This window comes from Salminus brasiliensis, chromosome 7, assembly GCF_030463535.1.
Source record: "Salminus brasiliensis chromosome 7, fSalBra1.hap2, whole genome shotgun sequence".
In the NCBI taxonomy this organism is placed as follows: Eukaryota; Metazoa; Chordata; class Actinopteri; order Characiformes; family Bryconidae; genus Salminus; species Salminus brasiliensis.
In genome coordinates, this window is record NC_132884.1 from 44,013,442 (window position 1) to 44,036,547 (window position 23,106).

General features: G+C 44.7%; 1 protein-coding gene across 1 annotated transcript in view; it reads left to right on the forward strand.

Moving 5' to 3' along the window:
* The window catches only part of LOC140559766 (receptor-type tyrosine-protein phosphatase T-like), an 87,853-nt gene that overhangs the window by 41,118 nt on the left and 23,629 nt on the right, over nt 1-23,106 (forward strand). Inside the window, exons 3-6 of the mRNA XM_072683370.1 lie at nt 5,779-6,050; nt 14,975-15,056; nt 15,855-15,970; nt 16,160-16,334. Of these exons, the coding sequence (XP_072539471.1) occupies nt 5,779-6,050; nt 14,975-15,056; nt 15,855-15,970; nt 16,160-16,334 (645 nt within the window). The remainder of the gene's footprint in view (nt 1-5,778; nt 6,051-14,974; nt 15,057-15,854; nt 15,971-16,159; nt 16,335-23,106) is intronic.

Here is a 23,106-nt window from a genome sequence, read left to right on the forward strand (position 1 = left end):
TATTATTATTATTATTATTATATTAGTAATAATTTGATATGGTTAATATTATTATTATTATTATTATTATTATTATTGTTTAGTTCCTGTTTGTGGTTTGATATATTTTGTTCTTATCAATAGCCTCTTCAACATTATAACTCCACATCAACAGATAACGTCATACTAGTATAATACCCCTGTATTACTCCCTCCTCTTACAGCCAGTCTGATTGAAGCTCGTCCCTCCTCCTCCTCCTCATCTTCACCCCCCGCCCGCTGCATTAGCCTTCCGGAGGACACTGCAGATTACTGCCTTGGGTTCGGCTCTATGGTAAATAGGTGCTTTCTTGTCCCCCGGGGGGGATAAAGCGGCGGAGGGAGCGAGGCGATGAGAAATGCCTTGACTTTATCAGGCCGAGCAGGAGAGGGCCCAAAGAACAGGGACCTGCCATAATTGCATATTAAAGTGACAACTAGCAGAGCCTTCGCTATCCGTCATACGGCCCGTCGTATTATGATGGCAGGAATGGGGCGTTCACGGAAAAACAGCTCTCTGAGGAAACACTCATCAGGAGTAATGGCTCTCCCGCCAAGGCCTCGGAATAGTTTTAGAACCCGTGTGGAAATGGCTTCTTGTTAAAAAAAGGAAATAATAATAAAAATTACCTCTCTCCGACTCCAAGCACCTCTTAGGTTAATGCAAGCGGAGCGTGCGTTCTGACAAAAAACCTACAGATGAAGGCAGGGTAGATGGCCAAAAGTATGTGGACGCCTCATTATTACATTCAGGAATTTTAGCCACACCCACAGCTAACAGGTGTGTATGTAATGCTATAGCCCAACAGCCTCTGTAGACACACTAGCAGGTGATCAGCTCAACCTGAATAGCTTTACACCTTCAAACATAGCACTGTTGAAGTCAAAGTATGAGCTTTCTGCCTGGTTGAGCCTCTGCTGTTCTGCAAAAGGACTAGGTTTTGGGACATTGCTGTGATGATTTGATGTTGTTCCATCATTAGTGCATTAGTGAGGTCAGGTACTGATAATAGATGATTAGTTAACGATCAAAAATGCCACTCAAACTTACCCCAGAGGTGTTGGCTGGAGCTCCAGCACTCTAGAGAAGTCAGCTCCACTGCTCCACAACCCACTGCTCCCGATGCTGCGGGGCCTTAACACCCCTCTGTCTACCAGATGGCATTGGACATGGTGACTTTAGACTCCTGCATGGCTGCTGCAGAGCGGCCTGTTACACTGGCATTGCTTTTCTCTGGAGATTAAACAGGCTGTGTCAGTAATGGGTGCACCGTAAGTAGCTGAACTCACTCATTCCGAATTCCTTCGTACGTATAGTGTAGGTGTGATGGTCAGGTGTCTGCATACTTTTGTACATTATATAGTACATTTCCAAAGCAGAAATCACCAAGTCACCAGACGTTCCTTGCTGTAAGTGTTCTCATCACGGCTGTCAGCCAAGCCAGGCTCAAGCAACAGCTTCCAACATACCAGTCTTCTGTTTACCATCTGTTGCTTCACAGTGCAGTAAAAATAAACAGCAGTAGGTGGAGGAGGTTTAAGGCCTGCCGCTCCGTTCTGAGGGCCGAGGACTGGCTGTCGGTCGATGACTCTCGAGTATTAACTCGTCAGCACCGCAAGAGCAATACAGTAAGGCTCCTCAGGACCCCATTTAGCTGCCTGGGTGCTGCCTGATAGCTGGGAGAGGCAGCGCCATATTACTATTGATTTGGCTGGAAGTGATTGCCCAGGAGCTGCACTTATCTAAAAAAAACTCTTTTCATTTGAAAGCAGTACTGAAAGCAATCTCTATCCTCTACCCCTGGTTCAGGAATAAAGATGGGTTTCTATGGAAATATGGGCACTTCACAATAAACATGGCGCACTCAGTGCTTTGATTGTAATTGATTCTTGAAGAGACGAGGTATCGGACACGGCGGGGTGACCAATCTCGGTTCGGTGTGTGTTTTTTTCTCCTTCTGTTTTTGCCGAGTGCTGCTTTGCCATGTGTGACACATTAAGAAACCAACAAACGGGCAAATGAGAATGCCCCCGGTTGTACGGGACTACAGCGAAAGTAATTGAAATCAGGTAACGTTCGCTGGAGATGCTGAAGGCTTGCATTTTTCAGTCTATCTCCTGGGGTGAATTTCAGCTAAATTACTATTTAATTGCCTTGTTTGGACATTGATTCTGATGTAAACACCAGTTTTGCTTTTGTAGCTCCCAGAATCCAGGGAGAGTTTTCTCATCATATTCCTGTTTGCCCAGATGTCACAGCCGTGTTATGGAAAGTGCATATTTGTTTGTGTTTAACATTTCCACACGAGCCACAGGAGCGTAAGCAGTATCAAATTGTTTAACTATTGGTCCATAACAATAGGAATTAGGCTATACTTTGCAGTGCTGGCTGAATACGCAGTCCTACATACATTCAGTAATGAGTAAAAGGGATGCAACTGAGTATGAAGACAGTATTGAGAACGCACAGATCAGCAGTTCCAAACAGGGGGCGCTCTATTCACCGTTTTACTGCAGATCTCACAGTTTTTGATCTGCAATGTTTTAAACTCCACTAAGCTCCAGACACGGCCTCCAAATCCACCATAAGCTCCGCCCACTCAGCTGTGTCTGAATACTTTACTGACCCTTCCTCTCTTGTCTGCTTTCCTTGATTCTGCTGATCTGAATCTCATGGCTTCAGTAAATTTACTTGCAGAGCTGACTAGCTTATGGATCCACATGAGTACCAGATCAGCAGAATGTCAGCGAGGATGTTTTAGTAAAATATTCAGACACAGCCGAACGTCAGAGGTTCACTCCAGTAGCCTAAACACCTCTTTACTGAGCTTCACAATAAACCATATTTCTATACAAAATGACCCCAAACTGACCCCAGTACACACAGTTCACACATCTGCTTTAATTCACATATTTACTGACTGAGAGACCAGTTCAGTTCAACACTCAACCTCCCCCCCATCACTGCCCGTACAGACCACTCACATACATACTAACATAGTTTCTGCATTTCAAATATCCTCAGTACTAATTCTGTAACATCCAGACCCGAGTAACACCCAGTTGGATGGTTTGCGTGGTGTGGTCTGAAGGGGCTGGTTTGAGTGGAGCATCCATATTGACCGTACTCTAGCTCAGTGTTTATAAGGCTAGCAGTCTGAATCCGCCCCTGGTTCTGAGGCTTCCTGCTAACCTTAGCAATCAGCGATGGCATCGGACACACAGTCGCGTACCTGTAAAATGCTGGTCCGGAGACAGGGCTGAATATGAAATGCAATCAGGCCGGTCCTGCTCCCTGTTTAGGGGGCCTCTCCCAGATTGGATTAGTGTGTGGAATTGATTGGCCTCATTCTCCGGCTCAAGGCTGGGCCTGATTGATAGATGCATTGTGCGTGGTTGTGTCTTCGACAATACGTGTGATGAATAGGGCGATAGCGCCGTGTCTTCCTCAGCCCTCCAATGAATCACTAGAAGCAATTTATCACCTCTGTGTTAAAAGGTGTCAGGCAGAAAAATAGGGGTTGGATGTGATGTGGGACTGAGCTGTTTTGGCCTTTTCCTTCTGGAACCATTTCTGTTCACCCCGCTGCCCTAGAACCAGGTTTATCTGATTAATCCCAACCTAATCCAGTACCTAAACTGAATAAAATACTATTGGTATGGGATTAGTTGAACACAGGGAGGGGGGTAATGTAGTTTTATCACAGGGTGGCAGTAATACAATTCATGGACAATACAAAGTATTGGGACACCTGCTTATTCACTGTTTCTTCTGATATCAAGGGTATTAAAAGAGCTGATCCTGCTTTTGTTGGAGTAACTGTCTCTACTGTCCAGAGAAGAAGACTTTCTACTAGATTCTGGAAGAACATTGCTGTGAGGATTTGATTGCATTCAGTAACAAGAATGTTAGTGGGTTCAGGATGTTAGATGATCACCACCCCACTATCCCAATGCTGACAAGTAAAAAACATGCCCACACATTTCATCTGAATGTAATTTGATTTATTCTAACCATTATACCTACCTGTCTCAATGGATGTATGCATCCATAGCTTGAAATGATCAAAATCCAAATGTGTCTGTGGTTTATTATTATTGATTTTAGCCACAGAAAATACAATGAAGTGTGTGTTTTGAAAATCTTTACACTAGTTGTTTTTATAGAATATAAGGAAATATGCACTGTTGCAGGCATTTACATTGAATTAATATAACCAGGGATCCTTTCTAAATGAAACAAAACGATGACAAAAAAGAGCAAACTCTGCAAATGAAGAAATGTGTGCATTGTTAAATCCGACAACCCCCCATGAAGACCACAGAGATATCTATGGGAGAATAGTGAGCCACTTTGAAGTGCTCCATCCAGTACTTTTGGGATGAGTTGAGGATGATGAGGTGGGGTGGTGATCATCATCCAACATCCTGACCCCACTAACGATCTTGTTGCCTAATGCAGTCAAATCAAACCTCACAGCAATGCTCCTCCAAAATCTAGTACAAGGCCTTCTTCTGTGGACAGTAGAGACAGTTACTCTTTTTAATACCCTTGATTTTAGAAGAATCACTGAATGAGCAGGTGTCCCAATACTTTTGACCATGTGGTACAGCATTAGATTTAAATGGGCTGGGGTTTCTTCATTTCTATGGTTTGTTTTCTATCAGAAGATTCATATAATGAGAATCAGAATCAGAGTTGTTGGTCATACATGTTCACACACACAAGGATTGTTTTCCGTCTGTTCCGGCAGCGTCTCTCTAATATTATCAATATACAGCGGCTCTACATGTCATTTACAGACAGTACACAACATACAGAGAACAGAGGTATCCACAGTGTATAACATGACGTTATAGCCCAACAATTACATTACATTACCTCCACTGTACTAATCCCAGCTAAACAGTTCTTTCCAGGACTAAGGTCATCTACAATCCTCATTAGATCTTCCATGAACATCAGACTGAAACCTGACCACTTGGTAGCAACAGTCAGACTCTGGTTAAGAGCCACAGCAGCAGCCGTCGCTAATGAATGTAATATTTTAGTGCCTGGTTTGGAGTATGTGTAATAAATTACTGCCATTTATCACAAATTGGCACCTTTGAGCCTGCGGTAATTACAAGCTTTAATCATCTAATTGCTACTCCTTTAAAGAATTGAATTATTGTCACCATATGTAAGGAGAAATGTTCGATTTTGGGGTTTTCCGTGGGTCCACTCATTTTTCTCTCTCTATATCTCTCTCTGTCTCTCTCTCTCTCGTTCCGTCCTGTTCTGCCCTGATACTATATCATTCAGATAATAGCGAGGCTATAAAATGGCATATTGTCTCATAAAATTTGAATAAAATGGATGTAAAGCTGCCGCCAGAAATGGTTTTATGCTGCGTGTAGTCTTTCAGCTGTGAGCCGCTCTCATAACAGGCAGTTATGCTTCAACTCTTATTGTCTAGATAGATACAATATATGCGTGAGAGCGTGTGCCAGAGTGTGTGTGTGTGTATCTTAAAAGGCAGATAAAGCAATAGGCGAAGGTCACAATCTGCTATTATTAAACTTTCTGGATGTTCTGGAGGCTCGCTGTCAGAATGAGAACACTGTATTCTGTCTGTTCTCTCAGCGCTGCTGTAAAAACCACTCTGACTCCTCTGCTCACCTTCCTCATCATCCCCGAGTCGGCTCCACTGCTCATAAACCTCCTGTATCTTTATTCTCAGCTCACTGTGTGCCTGTGTGTGTGTGTGTTCCCCTCAGGCTCCTTTATGATGGTGAACGCGTCCGGCCGTGCTTCAGGCCAGAAGGCCCACCTCCTCCTCCCGACGCTGAAGGAAAACGACACGCACTGCATCGACTTCCATTACTCCCTCTCCAGCCGGGACGGCCGCAGCCCCGGATCCCTCAACGTCTACATCAAGGTGGACGGCGGTCCACAGGGGAACCCCATCTGGAACGCCTCAGCCCCGGTCACAGAGGGCTGGGCCAAGGCCGAGTTGGCCATCAGCACTTTCTGGCCCAACTCCTACCAGGTGAGACTAGTCTAGCAGCCCAGGAGCGTCCTTCAGTATCTGAGTGCCGTAATCATCACACAGATAAACTGTCCTCATCCGATTTTAGATCAGTGAGAGCTGTTCACACACACACACACACACACACACACACACACACACACACACACACACACACACATACATATATATATATATATAAATATACACACACACACTGTTCATTGTACAAGATTGTGGAGCATTGCTGAGAGGATTTGACTGCATTCAGTAAACTTTAGTGAGGTCAGGATGTTGGATGATCACCACTCCGTGGCACTGCCAGGTATTTTGTGCCCATGAAAAGATATTACACTGAGCTCACAACTCTGGCCAGGATGAGGGTTAGGGTTAGGTTTTGGGTTGGGGTTAAGGTTAGGGTTAGGATTAGGATCAGGGTTAGGTTTTGGGTTGAGGTTAATGTTAGGATTAGGATCAGGGTTAGGGTTAGGTTGGGGTTAAGGTTAGGATTAGGATCAGGGTTAGGTTTTGGGTTGGGGTTAATGTTAGGATTAGCATCAGGGTTGGAGTTAGGTTGAGGGTTAGGTTGGGTTAGGTTTGGGTTGAGGTTAATGTTAGGATTAGGATCAGGGTTAGGTTTTGAGTTGGGGTTAATGTTAGGATTAGGATCAGGGTTAGGTTTTGAGTTGGGGTTAATGTTAGGATTAGGATCAAGGTTAGGTTTTGGGTTGGGGTTAATGTTAGGATTAGGATCAAGGTTAGGTTTTGGGTTGGGGTTAATGTTAGGATTAGGATCGGGGTTAGGTTTTGAGTTGGGGTTAATGTTAGGATTAGGATCAAGGTTAGGTTTTGGGTTGGGGTTGAGGTTGAGGTTAAGGTTAGGATTAGGATCAGGGTTAGGGTTAGGGTTAGGTTTTGGGTTGGGGTTAAGGTTAGGATTAGGATCAGGGTTAGGGTTAGGTTTTGGGTTGGGGTTAAGGTTAGGATTCGGATCAGGGTCAGGGTTAGGTTTTGGGTTGGGGTTAAGGTTAGGATTAGGATCAGGGTTAGGTTAAGGTTGAGGGTTAGGTTGGGTTAGGTTTGGGTTGAGGTTAATGTTAGGATTAGGATCAGGGTTAGGTTTTGAGTTGGGGTTAATGTTAGGATTAGGATCAGGGTTAGGTTTTGAGTTGGGGTAATGTTAGGATTAGGATCAGGGTTAGGTTTTGGGTTGGGGTTATGGTTAAGGTTAGGATTAGGATCAGGGTTAGGGTTAGGTTGAGGCTGGTTGTTTTGCTGCTGTTTTAGAGAGACTGTGTTTTGATTACATTTGCATATTAATTGTGTATGATCCAACACTAAATATCACATCAAACAGTGATTATGGGTAATAATAAAAAAATGTTAGTAATGTTTTCACTGATAAAGACCTCCAGTTCTAAGATCTGATGTCCGCTGGAGAGGTTCAAATCAGAGATTTGATTGAGGTTTCTAATCAAATCTGCATTAATTCATGCTGGATATCTTGGCCAAGTTGAGCTTCGCTGCCCGAGACCTCTGCCCTGCTGGACTGGGATCAGCCTCATCTCATTTGGCGGCAAATCCGAGTTTGATTTTATGCCGTCAGAGCGTGAAAGTACGAAAGCCTGAAAAACATCTAATTAGATCCCTTTCCTGTGTCCAAGCAGAACTGGGTCTAACAGCGATTTGGCCCCTCTAACCTGTGTGGGGCGGCCTAATGCACGGTGGCTTCGGACCACTTTGGCTGTAATGGTCTAAATGATCCTATTTCAGGCCTCCAGTCTGGGCGAATGGCACCCAAACGAATGGAGGAAAGTGGGCTGCAGTGGCCCGGTTCGCAATTAACACCGTAATTCCTGCTGTAGCGTAATCGCTCTCACAAATGGACGTGGGGAATATGCTTTCAGGCTGTAATTTTAGATAGTCTCTGTACCTTCATGCTAACTGCTTTCTCTGTGTCTCTCAACTCCCTGTCTCTCCCCGTTGCTCTCTCTCTCTCTCTCTCTCTCTCTGTCAATACATGTGCTTGTCAACCCTCAGGAGATTATCTATGTAATTGAATTAGTTAATGAGAAGGATAAATGTTTGGCCAGTATTGTGAATGTTGAGCTTGGCCGTGTGCGTAGTAGCCGAATGTTTACTCAGGCTGTGCTTCTGTTTGACCAGCAGGTAATGCAGAAAGTGTGTGTGTGTGTGTGTGTGTATGAATATGTGTGTGTGCACTCTGTCATAACGCATAATAGCATTTTCAAAGCTGTTTGAGTGTTTGTGTTCAAAGGAAGCTATTTTAGAGTCTTGTGAAACGCTCTGAGTGGAGCTGAATGAATTGGCTGTTAAATATTGGGTTTTAATATCTACTGGAAAGTCCCTCCCTGGGATCATAAACCATACTGCAAAAATATCCTGCTGTGTGTTTGACTGGAGCAACGAATGTCACCCAACAGATAAGTGGCCAATTTTGCCAAATGAATCTCTTGGTTTAATTGACAAGCTCCCCATCACGGCGAGATCTGGATCCCAGGGTGCCGCTTTTTAAGCGCTTCCACGTTTGATGCGGACGCTCTCGCTATGTCGTGAATTTTATGATGCGTGAAATCTGTCATTTCTCTGCGCACTGGTTGAGCCTGAGGGGTAACACTCTGTGGTGCTGCTCTGGATGTGACAGAAGAGTGTGTGATGATTTTGACCTCGATAGAAATGATTACTTCAAGTTTTTAAAGCGAGCTAAATTATTTAGAAGGAAAATTAGACAGCATTCACACAGAAGTGGCCCTCATGTGGAGGGTCAGGCAGGTGAGAAATTCTAATTTTTCTGAGTGTAAAACGTCAACAGATCAACAGATTTAATATTTTCTATATTATATAATGTTTAGTAAATAGTCCACGCTTTTACAGCATTCAGTATAACGTTATAGTGTTAGGTATACAGTATACGCTATTGCAGTGTTCAGTGTACAGGATACACTAGTGCAATATACACTGTTAAATGATCCTTGAGGAAATTTTGGAAGTTCTTTAGGTTAAAACTGTGGAGGAACCTCTTAAGGTGCTTTGTGGAACCTTCAATAAACCCTTTTCTTCTAAAAAAACCTTTCTTGAAGTTTCCTCAGTGGTGCACTAGTACAGTGTTCAGAATGTAGTATACGGTGGTACACTAGTACAGTGTTCAGTGTGTAGTAGACAGTGGTGCACTAGTACAGTGTTCAGTATGTAGTGTATGGTGGTACACTAGTACAGTGTTCAGTATGTAGTATATGGTGGTACACTAGTACAGTGTTCAGTATATAGTATACACAGGTACACTAGTACAGTGTTTAGTATGTAGTGTACGGTGGTACACTAGTACAGAGTTCAGTGTGTAGTAGACAGTGGTACAGTAGTACAGTGTTCAGTATGTAGTATACACTGGTACACTAGTACAGTGTTCAGTATGTAGTATATGGTGGTACACTAGTACAGTGTTCAGAATGTAGTATACACTGGTACACTAGTACAGTGTTCAGTATGTAGTATACGGTGGTACACTAGTACAGTGTTCAGAATGTAGTATACACTGGTACACTAGTACAGTGTTCAGTGTGTAGTAGACAGTGGTACAGTAGTACAGTGTTCAGTATGTAGTATATGGTGGTACACTAGTACAGTGTTCAGTATGTAGTATACGGTGGTACACTGGTACAATGTTCAGAATGTAGTATACACTGGTACACTAGTACAGTGTTCAGTATGTAGTATACGGTGGTACACTAGTACAGTGTTCAGAATGTAGTATACACTGGTACACTAGTACAGTGTTCAGTGTGTAGTAGACAGTGGTACAGTAGTACAGTGTTCAGTATGTAGTATACGGTGGTACACTAGTACAGTGTTCAGAATGTAGTATACACAGGTACACTAGTACAGTGTTTAGTATGTAGTATACGGTGGTACACTAGTACAGTGTTCAGTGTGTAGTATACACTGTACACTCGTACAGTGTTCAGTATGTAGTATACACTGGTACAATGTTCAGTATGTAGTATATGGTGGTACACTAGTACAGTGTTCAGTATGTAGTGTATGGTGGTACACTAGTACAGTGTTCAGGATGTAGTAGATAGTGGTACACTAGTACAGTGTTCAGGATGTAGTAGATAGTGGTACACTAGTACAGTGTTCAGGATGTAGTAGATAGTGGTACACTAGTACAGTGTTCAGTATGTAGTATACACAGGTACACTAGTACAGTGCTCAGTGTGTAGTAGACAGTGGTACACTAGTACAGTGTTCAGGATGTAGTAGATAGTGGTACACTAGTACAGTGTTTAGTATGTAGTATACGGTGGTACACTAGTACAGTGTTCAGTGTGTAGTAGACAGTGGTACACTAGTACAGTGTTCAGTGTGTAGTATACACAGGTACACTAGTACAGTGTTCAGTATGTACTATACGGTGGTACACTACTACAGTGTTCAGTGTGTAGTATACACAGGTACACTAGTACAGTGTTCAGTATGTAGTGTATGGTGGTACACTAGTACAGTGTTCAGTGTGTAGTAGACAGTGGTACACTAGTACTGTGTTCAGTATATAGTATACACAGGTACACTAGTAAAGTGCTCAGTATATAGTATACACAGGTACACTAGTACAGTGCTCAGTGTGTAGTAGACAGTGGTACACTAGTCCAGTGTTCAGTGTGTAGTAGACAGTGGTACACTAGTACAGTGTTCAGTGTGTAGTATACACAGGTACACTAGTACAGTGTTCAGTATGTAGTGTATGGTGGTACACTAGTACAGTGTTTAGTGTGTAGTAGACAGTGGTACACTAATACAGAGTTCAGTATATGGTAGGCATTAGTACAGTGTTCAGTATATGGTAGGTATTAGTACAGTGTTTAGTATGTAGTATACGGTGGTACACTAGTACAGTGTTCAGGATGTAGTAGATAGTGGTACACTAGTACAGTGTTCAGTATGTAGTATACGGTGGTACACTAGTACAGTGTTCAGTGTGTAGTAGACAGTGGTACACTAGTACAGTGTTCAGTGTGTAGTATACACAGGTACACTAGTACAGTGTTCAGTATGTAGTATACGGTGGTACACTAGTACAGTGTTCAGTGTGTAGTAGACAGTGGTACACTAGTACAGTGTTCAGTATGTAGTATACGGTGGTACACTAGTACAGTGTTCAGTGTGTAGTAGACAGTGGTACACTAGTACAGTGTTCAGTGTGTAGTAGACAGTGGTACACTAGTACAGTGTTCAGTGTGTAGTATACACAGGTACACTAGTACAGTGTTCAGTATGTAGTATACGGTGGTACACTAGTACAGTGTTCAGTATGTAGTATACACTGGTACACTAGTAGAGTAGTAGAGTGTTCAGTATGTAGTATACACAGGTACACTAGTACAGTGCTCAGTGTGTAGTAGACAGTGGTACACTAGTACAGTGTTTAGTATGTAGTATACGGTGGTACACTAGTACAGTGTTCAGTGTGTAGTAGACAGTGGTACACTAGTACAGTGTTCAGTTTGTAGTATACACAGGTACACTAGTACAGTGTTCAGTATGTAGTATACGGTGGTACACTAGTACAGTGTTCAGTGTGTAGTAGACAGTGGTACACTAGTACAGTGTTCAGTGTGTAGTATACACAGGTACACTAGTACAGTGTTTAGTATGTAGTATACGGTGGTACACTAGTACAGTGTTCAGTGTGTAGTATACGGTGGTACACTAGTACAGTGTTCAGTGTGTAGTAGACAGTGGTACACTAGTACAGTGTTCAGTGTGTAGTATACACAGGTACACTAGTACAGTGTTCAGTATGTAGTATACGGTGGTACACTAGTACAGTGTTCAGTGTGTAGTGTATGGTGGTACACTAGTACAGTGTTCAGTGTGTAGTAGACAGTGGTACACTAGTACAGTGTTCAGTATATAGTATACGGTGGTACACTAGTACAGTGCTCAGTGTGTAGTAGACAGTGGTACACTAGTCCAGTGTTCAGTGTGTAGTATACACAGGTACACTAGTACAGTGTTCAGTATGTAGTGTATGGTGGTACACTAGTACAGTGTTCAGTGTGTAGTAGACAGTTGTACACTAGTACAGTGTTTAGTGTGTAGTAGACAGTGGTACACTAGTACAGTGTTCAGTGTGTAGTATACACAGGTACACTAGTACAGTGTTTAGTATGTAGTATACACTGGTACACTAGTACAGTGTTTAGTGTGTAGTAGACAGTGGTACACTAGTACAGTGTTCAGTGTGTAGTATACACAGGTACACTAGTACAGTGTTCAGTATGTAGTATACGGTGGTACACTAGTACAGTGTTTAGTATGTAGTATACACTGGTACACTAGTACAGTGTTTAGTGTGTAGTAGACAGTGGTACACTAGTACAGTGTTTAGTGTGTAGTAGACAGTGATACACTAGTACAGTGTTCAGTGTGTAGTATACACAGGTACACTAGTACAGTGTTCAGTATGTAGTATACGGTGGTACACTAGTATAGTGTTTAGTATGTAGTGTATGGTGGTACACTAGTACAGTGTTCAGTGTGTAGTAGACAGTGGTACACTAGTACAGTGTTCAGTATATGGTAGGCATTAGTACAGTGTTCAGTATATGGTAGGCATTAGTACAGTGTTCAGTATATGGTAGGCATTAGTACAGTGTTCAGTATATGGTAGGCATTAGTACAGTGTTCAGTATACACTATGATAGAGTGTAGTGTTTGCAGGTTGGATTGATAGTGTTCCCTCCACAGTATACACCTTTACAATGTACAGCAGTGGCTCAGTGGTTAGAGCGCCGGGCTGCTGATGACAGGGTTGTGGGGTTGATACCAGATAGCAAGGGTTGGGCCCTTGGCAAGGACCTTCACCCCCAGGCGCTGCAGCCATGCCGGCCCACCGCTCCGGGCACCTTTGCTCACTATCACTATGTGTTTGATCAGTAGTGTTTGTGTGTATGTGTGTTCACTGCACGGATTGGTTAAAGGCAGAGACCAAATTCCATCTGTGTCCAACAATGGTATAATGGTGTTCGGTCTACCATATACACTAGTACAGTGTTCAGTATACAGTCTTTACTGGTACAGTATACCCAGGCACCTTATTAAGAAGGTGTAGTAGTCAGTCCTCCAGCTCAGAGCTGGATAGTATAGTAAGGGCAGTGTGATCTCTCTCTCTGTTCTCAGGTTTAACTTGTTGGTGTCTCAGAAAATTGGAGCTGCAGCACGACGGCCTCTGAGAGCAGGAAATAAGCCATTAATTCCCGCAAACGCTGAATGAAGTTGTAGATTTAATCCCGCTTCCTCTCCTAATGGCTGATCAGTGGGAGAAGTGGGCCGTCAGGGGAAGCCAGCGACTCTATTCTAAACCGTTCTAAACCATGGCCAGGTTCTGGCTCTGCCATCTCAGCCTGTGCCAGCTCGGAGAGAGGGGGCACTCAGTGGACCACACATGTCTCCACCACATGGCATGGGCAGCATGGCGTTCACTCTCTGCCAAACCCATATGTGAATTCTGAGAGAGGGAGGGGATGGGAGTGGACTGTGTGAGCGGTGCTTTATTATGATCAGTTTAACTCTGATTCAAATATTGTCTGTTGGAAATGCAGTGCAAAGTAGAGCTGCCTGATTTCACTAATGATGGCATTATGCAAATGAGCCCTTAAACCAACCACAGTGGGTTTCAGTTTTTCAATCAGCCAATCCATTTTACTATAGTAGAGACTGACACGTCTTTCTTCTGGCTCATTTTAAAGTTTATATTGGCTCTTGGAACCCCTGGCTATACTTTAGGTTCCCTGGACCAACATCTGACCTCCCTCCAAACTGGTCTTCCGCTGTTGTTACAAAAATCTAAAATCAAAAATTCTTTAGTCTTGCACTACAGCTACGTTAGCTAACTAACTGAAGTCATAGCTCATCGGTCATCTAGTCTCAAATCACACCAGAAAGGCCACTTCATAGATGTGGTGCCAAATAATGCTGGAATCCCCAAAACAAGTCTGTCTGAGACTAACTCAAATTTTCATTGAGTGGCGTGCATGATGACTTTGTGATGAGCACTATGCTAACTGATAGCTATAGCCCTGGTCCTGCCAGAAAAGATGATGTACAGTCTCAAAATCATGATCACAGTCCAGCACAGCTCTTACACCTGATGCTATCTTCCTCTAAGCGAGCCAGGCCGTGTTAAGGCCATGGTAGCAATGCTGGATGAGGCCGGTAGCCGGGCTGTGCTGATGCTGTGGTAGCGATGTTGGATATTTATTTTCATTTTTACATATATTTTTATATATTTATGTATATTTTATTTATTTAAGTACTGCTGTCTGGGTAAAACTGGGTCCTTGGGTACCACAATTTCGTTCCACCCCATGTACCACATGTGATGCGAATGACAATAAAGTCTCCTTGAATCCTTGAATCCTTGAATCCTTGAATAAGGCCGTAGCTGGCATGCTAATGCTGCAGTAACAATACTGGACGTGGCCGTAGCTGAGTCCCCCTAATGATCAGTGCAGGTAAAGAGCTAACCTGGAACAGCTATTCCTGTACTTATTAGATTCAGTCTCTAACATTTTCTGTACTGGAAATATAATATATATCACAAAGGTGACACAAATATGGAGCCAGCGAATGCCATTAAGCCCTCCAACTGAACGGTTCTGGGGCCCCAGCTAGTTGACCATGTGGGGAAAACCAGGCTCGACCCATGTGCGAATGGAAAAGGCCCCAGAACAGTTCCCCTCCTACCTTTTCTGATACTATTTAGAACCGATATTGCTGATATATTCACTTTACATTAAAATAATTTTTTCTCCCTCCCTTACTTTACCCCTCTCTCTCTCTCTCTCTCTCTCTCTCTGTCTCTCTCTCTCTCTCTCTCTCTCTCTCTCTCTCTCTCTCTTTTTCTTGCTCTCTCACCCCTCTAGGTCATATTTGAGGCAGTGTCCGTGCAAGGGCATCCTGGCTTTATCTCAGTGGATGAGATTCACGTCTTGGCTCACCCCTGCCGTAAGTACACACACTCACACACACTCACACACACACACTCACACAGAGCGTCTGCTCGCTCTCTCAATCCTGACAACACTGCGGGAGCTCAGTCTGTCGCCTGTTCAGAAAAGCACTCCATACGGGCGGACAAAGCGACAGTAAACTTATGTGTGTGTTAGAATAAGAGCGAGAGAGAGAGAGAGAGAGAGAGAGAGAGAGAGCGAGCGAGAGAGAGAGGGAGGAAGAAACGCCTCTTTGATTCCCTCACACCTTTAGAAGAAAGTAACTCAGCCCAACTTCAGATCAGATCACTGAGCAGCTGCGTTATTAAAGCGCCAGTATGATGGAAAACTGAGTTCCTCTTGATGTCACGAAAATCAGTGCATTTACATACTGTATCTGCTTTTGTAAATAAAGCCCCACACAGGGCAGTCAATCAGATCTGAGCTCATTTACATATATAAGTCTTGAAGACACAATGACAGAAAAAACATGTGGGCCACGCTAAAGCAAAAAAGTAGCTTTTTTACCTTAAAACAACAGCTTTAGAAACACACTGACTGGAACAGGGAGAGTGGTGTCTCCGTCATTCCCACTCCGGGCCGGAACGCCCCCACTGTTCCAGCAGGCGGAGTATCAGCATGGTCCTGAAGCTGCTGATTTAAGGTGGAGCTGATACAGGATGATGTTAAGAGAGAGGTTAAATACGTGTGTGAGGCACTGTATGTGCATCTCAGAGTGTATTGATTTAGATTGTGTGTGCATCTCTGTGTGTGTGTGTGTGTGTGTGTGTGTGTGTGTGTGTGTGTGTGACAGGGAAGACACCTCATTTCCTTCGGCTGCAGAACGTGGAGGTGAATGTGGGACAGAATGCAACCTTCCAGTGCATCGCAGGGGGCAAGTGGTCACAAGAGGATAAACTGTGGCTTCAGGTGAGTGAGTGGTACGCACACACACACACACACACACACACACACAACCAGGTACACAAACACTCTGCTGTTGGACTTCTTCATGATAGGTAAATAGATTACAGAGCCTTGGATTGTGTAAGCTCGGCTGCTCATACCTGATCTGATTACTTAGAGTCTGTCTGTCTGTGTGTGTGTGTTACTCAGCAGCAGTGGAATGGGAAGGACACGTCTCTGATGGTCACTCGCTCAGTGAACCAACGGCGGTTCTCCGCCACCGTCCGCGTGGCCGACACATCCCAGCGTGGAACCAACCGGTACCGCTGCGTCATCCGCTCTGACGGCGGCTCAGGAGTGTCCAACTACGCTGAGCTTAGCGTTAAAGGTAGAACACACACTCACACACACTCTCACACACTCTCACACACATACTGTGTGCTGCTCAATGGATTAAATACACAAAAAACACGAGTGAACGCTATCGGCCATTAGCGCTGAAGTGCTAATAAATCAGTGTGAGGATCTAGAGCACTAAAGCATTGCATCGGCCTTCAGGGTAGTGGAGAGTCAGGCTCGGCAGTACTGGGACAGAACAGTAGGAACAGGGCATCTCAATACATGGAAGAGAAAAAGAGAGAGTAAAACAGTAAAACTGGGGGGTTTATACAGCAGGACAAGGCTCATCTAGAGGGTAGGCAGGCACCAGCACCCAACCATGAATGGACAACAAACCATCCAAAAAGAGTGTTTTCTTTTGGGTTTTTGGGTGGTTTGTTGTCCATTCATGGTTGGGTGCTGGTGCCTGCCTACCCTCTAGATGAGCCTTGTCCTGCTTTATAAACCCCCCAGTTTTACTCACACATGGCTTCAGTGTGATCTGGACCGAGACCACCTTTTCGGTCCAATTTTGGACCATTCTTTGTTGCAGTCCACCTTTTAACACTTGCTATTTTGGTTCAGACCAAACTGAAAACTCTGAAAGTCTGGTCCACACTAGGTAAGTGTGAAAGCATCCTTACACTCATATCCTGTGTATTGTGATGGAGCCATACATACACACACAGTCATGCCTATACTCAAGAACTCTGTAAGTAATTGCTATCAGCCACCAAACCGGCAGCAGCAGGATTCCTTCAGAATCATTACCCACAAACAGTTCATTATTTCAGCTAGCATCTCTAACAACCACCAGGCTCTTGTTCTGCTCTTCCTCTCTCTTCCTCTCTCTCTCTCTCTTTCTCTCTCTCTCTCTCTCTCTCTCTCTCTCTCTCTTCCTCTCTCTCTCTCTCTTTCTCTCTCTCTCTCTCTCTCTCTCTCTCTCTCTAGGCGAGCTCATTTCTCCTCCAGCTATATATCTGGAAGCAGACTCATCATATTGTTTAAGAAGGGGAGGGAAGCAGAAAGATGGAAAGGCCTATAGCCGCTTGTTAGCGTGTGGTTGGTCCGCATGACTGGAGCAAAATGCTAACCACTGTTTGGCTTTAGCTGTGCCCAGCTTGCTTTACCTTAGCCAAATAAAACCTTTAGTGCTGCTATTTACCCCTGTTAAACTGGGCCTGTGAATCACGCTCCAGTGGTGTTTGGAGAGAGGGCGATCGAGGGAGATCATGAAAATGAAAGAACAAACAAAAGAGCAGGAGAGAGAGAGAATGTCGAGACTGTGTGAACTAGCATTAATTGAAATGCGGGATGGCAGAGACAGAAAGGGAAAGGGTACCTGGCTTGGCTGTGGTTTAGAGAGGGTTGCTGATTGTAGCTGGTGATGGTGATCTACAGCACTTGTCAGCTTGTATCTCAGCCATGAACCTGATATTATTTGTGCTGAAGACCATTTTGATTTTGAAGTACCTCAGTGATGTTGCTAATTAGGAAAGGGAATCTGGCATCTGTGAAGTGAAGATGTGAATTAAATAAATAATTGCAGTAAATTTCAGTAGACGTCCGTACGTCTGCTCTTAACATTCTGTAGAGGGAAACTCGGTTCAGAAGCTCCAGTGAAGAGGACGTGCCGGGTGCTTGTGAGGCTGTCAGGGTAAAATGTTAACCTAAGAGCTTGTGGATCCGGCACATCTTCGTCACCCGAGCTTCATAACCGAGCCATTTCTCAGGGCGAGGACGTTCTGGTGTCGGTTTCTCCTCCACAGAATGTTAGGAGCAGACGTATGGATGTTAAATTTAGCTCCTTCAACCACAGACACAGATCCTCTTCTCTGGAAGGTGGTGGATATCAGCTATGTGGAGCTCCACAGCAGTCTGATCTCTCTGGGATGTGTTGGAAAGCTAGTTCCAACTCAGCCTACATCCCACATCTAGGTGAGAGAGCTTTGGTCCTTCCTACAACTCCAGCCTCTCACATGTTAGCAAAAACAGGCAAAGCCAATCCTGTTAGCAATGTGGGTTAGGAAGCCGGAGAAGGAGATCTGTACATCCTCCATGTACTAAATATATTAATTAGAGTAAGTTTGGCTAGGGACAATTCAGTAGTTGTTGGATACTGGTACTGGTCTCTCTACCTTCCCCTACCCAATTCTACACCCCTGCCTACTTGTACTTTCTGAGGTGTGGTGTACAGTGGGGGATTTTGAATGGAAAGATGATATGGCAGACAGAAAGGTATGTTTTCTGAATTGGCACAGATTCTAATCTTGACCGTCTTTGTAAGGTTGCACAGACTGGGCGACCTTGATTCGTCCTGCTCCTGCCCTGAACCTGGACATGGCCCTCATCCAGAGACCTTTAGACTTGGTAGAATCTGGCTGGGTTCAGATTCTCTGAGCTGCATGTGGTGTAGCCTCAGCATGCCTCTGGCTAAGGGAACAGATCAAATGAAGGCCGTCTGGGGTTTAGGGTACAGTGCCATCATTCCAGCCGGTCTGTACCATCTTATTTCTTATTCACTGAATAGGCATTTCTGTTTCAGTCAGAGTCACATAAACGTACAGTATATGTCCAAATGTTTGTGGACACCCCCTCTAAAGAATGCTTTCAGCTACTTTAAGTTATACCTGTTGCTGTCTTTTGCCTGTAGAGAAGTACTGCCAAACATCATGAACCTATTGACACCATGCTGCCTAATGGGCTAGTTTTAGGACACCTACTCATTCACTGTTTCTTCTGAAATCAAGAGTATTAAAGAGTTTCTCCTGCTTCTGTTGGAGTAACTGTCTCTACTGTCCAGAGAAGAGGACTTTCTACTAGATTCTGGAGGAGCATTGCTGTGAGGATTTGATTGCATTTAGTGACAAGAGCGTTAGTGAGGTCAGGATGTTGGATGATGATCATCACCCCACCTCATCATCCCCAACTCCTCCCAAAAGTACTGGATGGAGCTCCTCCACCATCATTCCAGAGAACACAGTGCTTCCACTGCTCCACAGCTCAATGCTAGGGGTCTTTATACCCCTCTAGCCCACGCCTGGCATTAGGCAGCATGGAGCCAATAGGGTCATGAAATTTATCTGCTCCAGAGAGTCCTATTCTATTGGCCGTACACACAGCTCATTTGGACACACTGGATTTGGGCTAAGGTGTTTAAATGATGGTTTGTTATTAATGCTCCTCTGTTGTAGATCTGATCTCTAAACTGAAGGATGGTGATGGTTGGAATGCTAGACACACAGCAAATCCAAAAGCTAACAGAGCTGTGTGGTTCGGCAGCCTCGGCTCACATGTACAGAGTGACGCGTTCGCTGTTTGCTCTGACGTGAGTGCCAGCATACACCACCATCTGGCTTTTCCCAGCATGCTCCTGGGGATACGGTTTGGGGTGTGCATTGCGTGAAGTTATGGGTGTCTTTCGGCTTGACATACCTCAGGTGTTCAGGAGCTCAAAAACATCAAAGCACACAAGGTATCTTGGGAATTCAATGGTAGGCGTGTGCATATGCCTGTGTGTGTGTTTGTGAGCCAACAGAGGGATGATGTACAGCAGTATGCAATATGCACCGGAGCAATAGAGATGCTAAGTGAAATATGGATTCATTATTGCTGGCAGCTTCTGGAGATCCAATCCGATCAGAAAGCTGTGCGGATAGTGGACGTGGCACTGGGCCAACCTCACACAGAAGTTTATTAAAGAGACGCTATTGCATGTTGGTAAGAGGTTTGCAGGGCTGCATGTTTCAGCATTAATCAAACTAAACTAAAACCGATGCACCTTAGAAAGCCACTTACCCCAACTGCGCCAATACCAGGCCAAAGACAAACTGACAGCCACTTGCTGAAACCTTCCACAAGGGGGCGCTGACTTTGTATCCACATTATTAACAGTGAAAGCACTTTCCCACAGCGGATTGTCCACCCTGTGAAACCAAGCTTTGGCGTGTTCTCCAGCACCATATATAACATACTGTGTGAAGGGGGTTCTGTGTGAGGGGGGTTCTGTCTGAGAGTGGCAGCGTTTGGATCAGTTATTAGAGTTATAATAAAACCTGATAGGGCTTATATTAACTGGCAAGTCTTGAGGAGTCTTGAGTCCCAAATTAAGCAGGTCATGAGTTTTAAAAGCATCACCCTGTATCAGCTCCACCTTAAACCATCACCCTGTATCAGCTCCACCTTAAACCATCATCATGTATCAGCTCCTCCTCAAACCAGCAGCTTCAGGATCATGCTGATGCTCCACTGACTGGAACAGGGAGACCTAACGGGGCGTCTTCGTCCTGTTAGTCCTGTTAGCGCTGCTGCTACTGCACTATGGAGCTTTGGTGGTGGAGCTGCAGGAGGAGAACCTCTCTCCAGAACTGCTGTGTAACGCTGCAGAACCCATAGAGTCATATTAGTGTAAAATCCTGTAGTGTTACTCTACCACCTCCGCCCACATGCTGCTCCACCATCAGATCAAGCTTCTGCAGCTCTCACACTGTCAAGAAATGCTTGTGTACAGCTGCCCACGAGAGGGTGCTCAAACCTGATTTTTATTTACAGCAGTGGAGTATAAGTGAATTACGCTACCCAAATGTAGGGGGCGCCTACAGCTGCTAATGGCTAACTGAAGATGCTGGTTGAGGGTCTAGTGGGAGGGAGTTCCAAAGTTTAGGAGCGTATTTAGGAGCTAGAAACAGAGGGAAGTCTTCGGCATCGCTGTGGAGCATACTGGTATGTAGGCAGGTGGTAAACCATTAACTGCCCTAAATACACACTGAACTGTGTTGCAACTGAACCGAAAAGCGACAGTGGATTTGAAGTGTTGACCCCAGTGACACGAGTGCTCAGGAGTGCACAGGAGCAGGAGACACTAAATTACTGCCCCTCATGGCTTCGATCAGGATGGTTTAGTTCATACGAGAGAGAGAGTGAGAGAGGTGGAGTAGAGAGGGGAAGATATTGAGTGAGTCTAAGAGAGGACTAGTGAATTCTATGTGCAGCAGAGGCTGAAATGTAAGTACTGCATGGTGCATTCTCAAACCCCCATAAAGGCGTCCAGGCACTGAATATATGAGTGTATTTGGGGGGGATGGAGAAAAGTGGGGAATTATGCGTACTGGGAGAGATTAAAATGAGTTTTATAAATGGGGTGCCTACCGCAGGGTACAGGAGGTCATTAATAACCTCCATCTGATGGAGAAAGATATAAAGGGTGAGCGAGAGCGAGAGCCCAGTGCTTGCACAGTGTGTGGATATCATAGCGGCTGCACATAAAGAATCCCACTTCTCAGAGTTCTGGTTCTACCGAGGCTGGGTGCCGGCACAATGCAGGCTGAATGAGGCTGTTTACACCTTGCATTAACCTGCATTTGTGGAGACTGGATCAAGCTCAGATTTCACTTAACAGCATTAACAGACAGGTATAAACACTCCCAGGATGCACTGTGATTGGTTCTGATCTATAAGTCCCCAAGTAACGGCTTGAAGCTGCACCAGAAAAAGTCGGCTAGATGCAAGATCCAGAGTCACTCTATGGCCTGCCCAAAAAGCCAGGGAACATCTAAGTCACAGTATAGTGTTACTCAGGCGACAGGTCCAGCAAAAGCCCTCCAAACCACATTGCAGAGTTCCTCCAGCAGCTGGCCTTGCTAGCCTCCAAACTGCAATGTAGAGACTCTCTAGCGGAAAGCCCAGCATTCCTCCAATCCATAGTTTAGAGTCACACCCAGCAAGGCTCCGAACTGCAATGTACAGTCATTCCAGTTCACCCAGAAACTGGTATGTCCATTAGCTGAAGCCACCAACCCAGTAATCCTCTGAACCATTACCATCCGCTCCAGTAACTGGAACAGAAATCTTACAAATTACATTGTAGGGGAGCTCTAGTGGCCAGTTTAGCAATCCTCCAAATTGGGATGTCCAGTTCCTCCAGAGCGATGTAGAGCTGCTTCTGTAACCAGCACAGGAATCCTCCAAGCCACAATGTCCAGTTGCTCCAGTGGCCGACCCAGCAATCCAGTAGTTCAGTGTAGAATGACTTTAGCAGCCGGCCCAGTGAGCTTCCGAATCATGATGTAGGGTTGCTCTGGCAGTTGACCCAGAGATCCTTACTCTAGCAACCTACCCAGAGATGCAGAAACACTCTCCACGAGGGGAAGGTCACTATGGTCAAATGGAAACATCAAAATAAACACATTAGGAAGAGAAAACAGCGCAGAAACACAACAAACTAAAACCCATATAAAGCAGCAGCCAACACACAGCAGCGTACACACAGCAGCGTACACACACCAGGGCACACACAGCAGGGCACACACAGCAGCGTACACACAGTACTCACAGAGTGAGAGGATTACACACACCAGGGCACACACACCAGCCCACACACACCAGCGCACACACTCACTCCTGACACCTGCAAATGTGTCCAAAGCAAATCCAGATATGATCCAGACACTTGTCTGGTGCTGTGATCAGACCCTGCAGGGTGATGTTTAGTTACTAAAACTGTAGCAAATCAAGCAACCTGAGCCACCTGCTAACTGCACTGTGTGTGTGTGTGTGTGGGGGGGGGGGGGGGGTGTAGAGGTAGAGATGCCGCCAGATCGGGAGGAAGGAGAGAGAGAGAGAGAGAGAGAGAGAGAGAGAGAGAGAGAGAGAGGAAACAATAACAGAAACAATAACAGAAACGCAAGGCCTTCAGAGTCACAAGGTGAAAACTGAAGAAAATTCTGTGAATTGAATAATTTTATTCCAACAACAAAAAAACTCTCGGCCTGTGTTTGAGGACG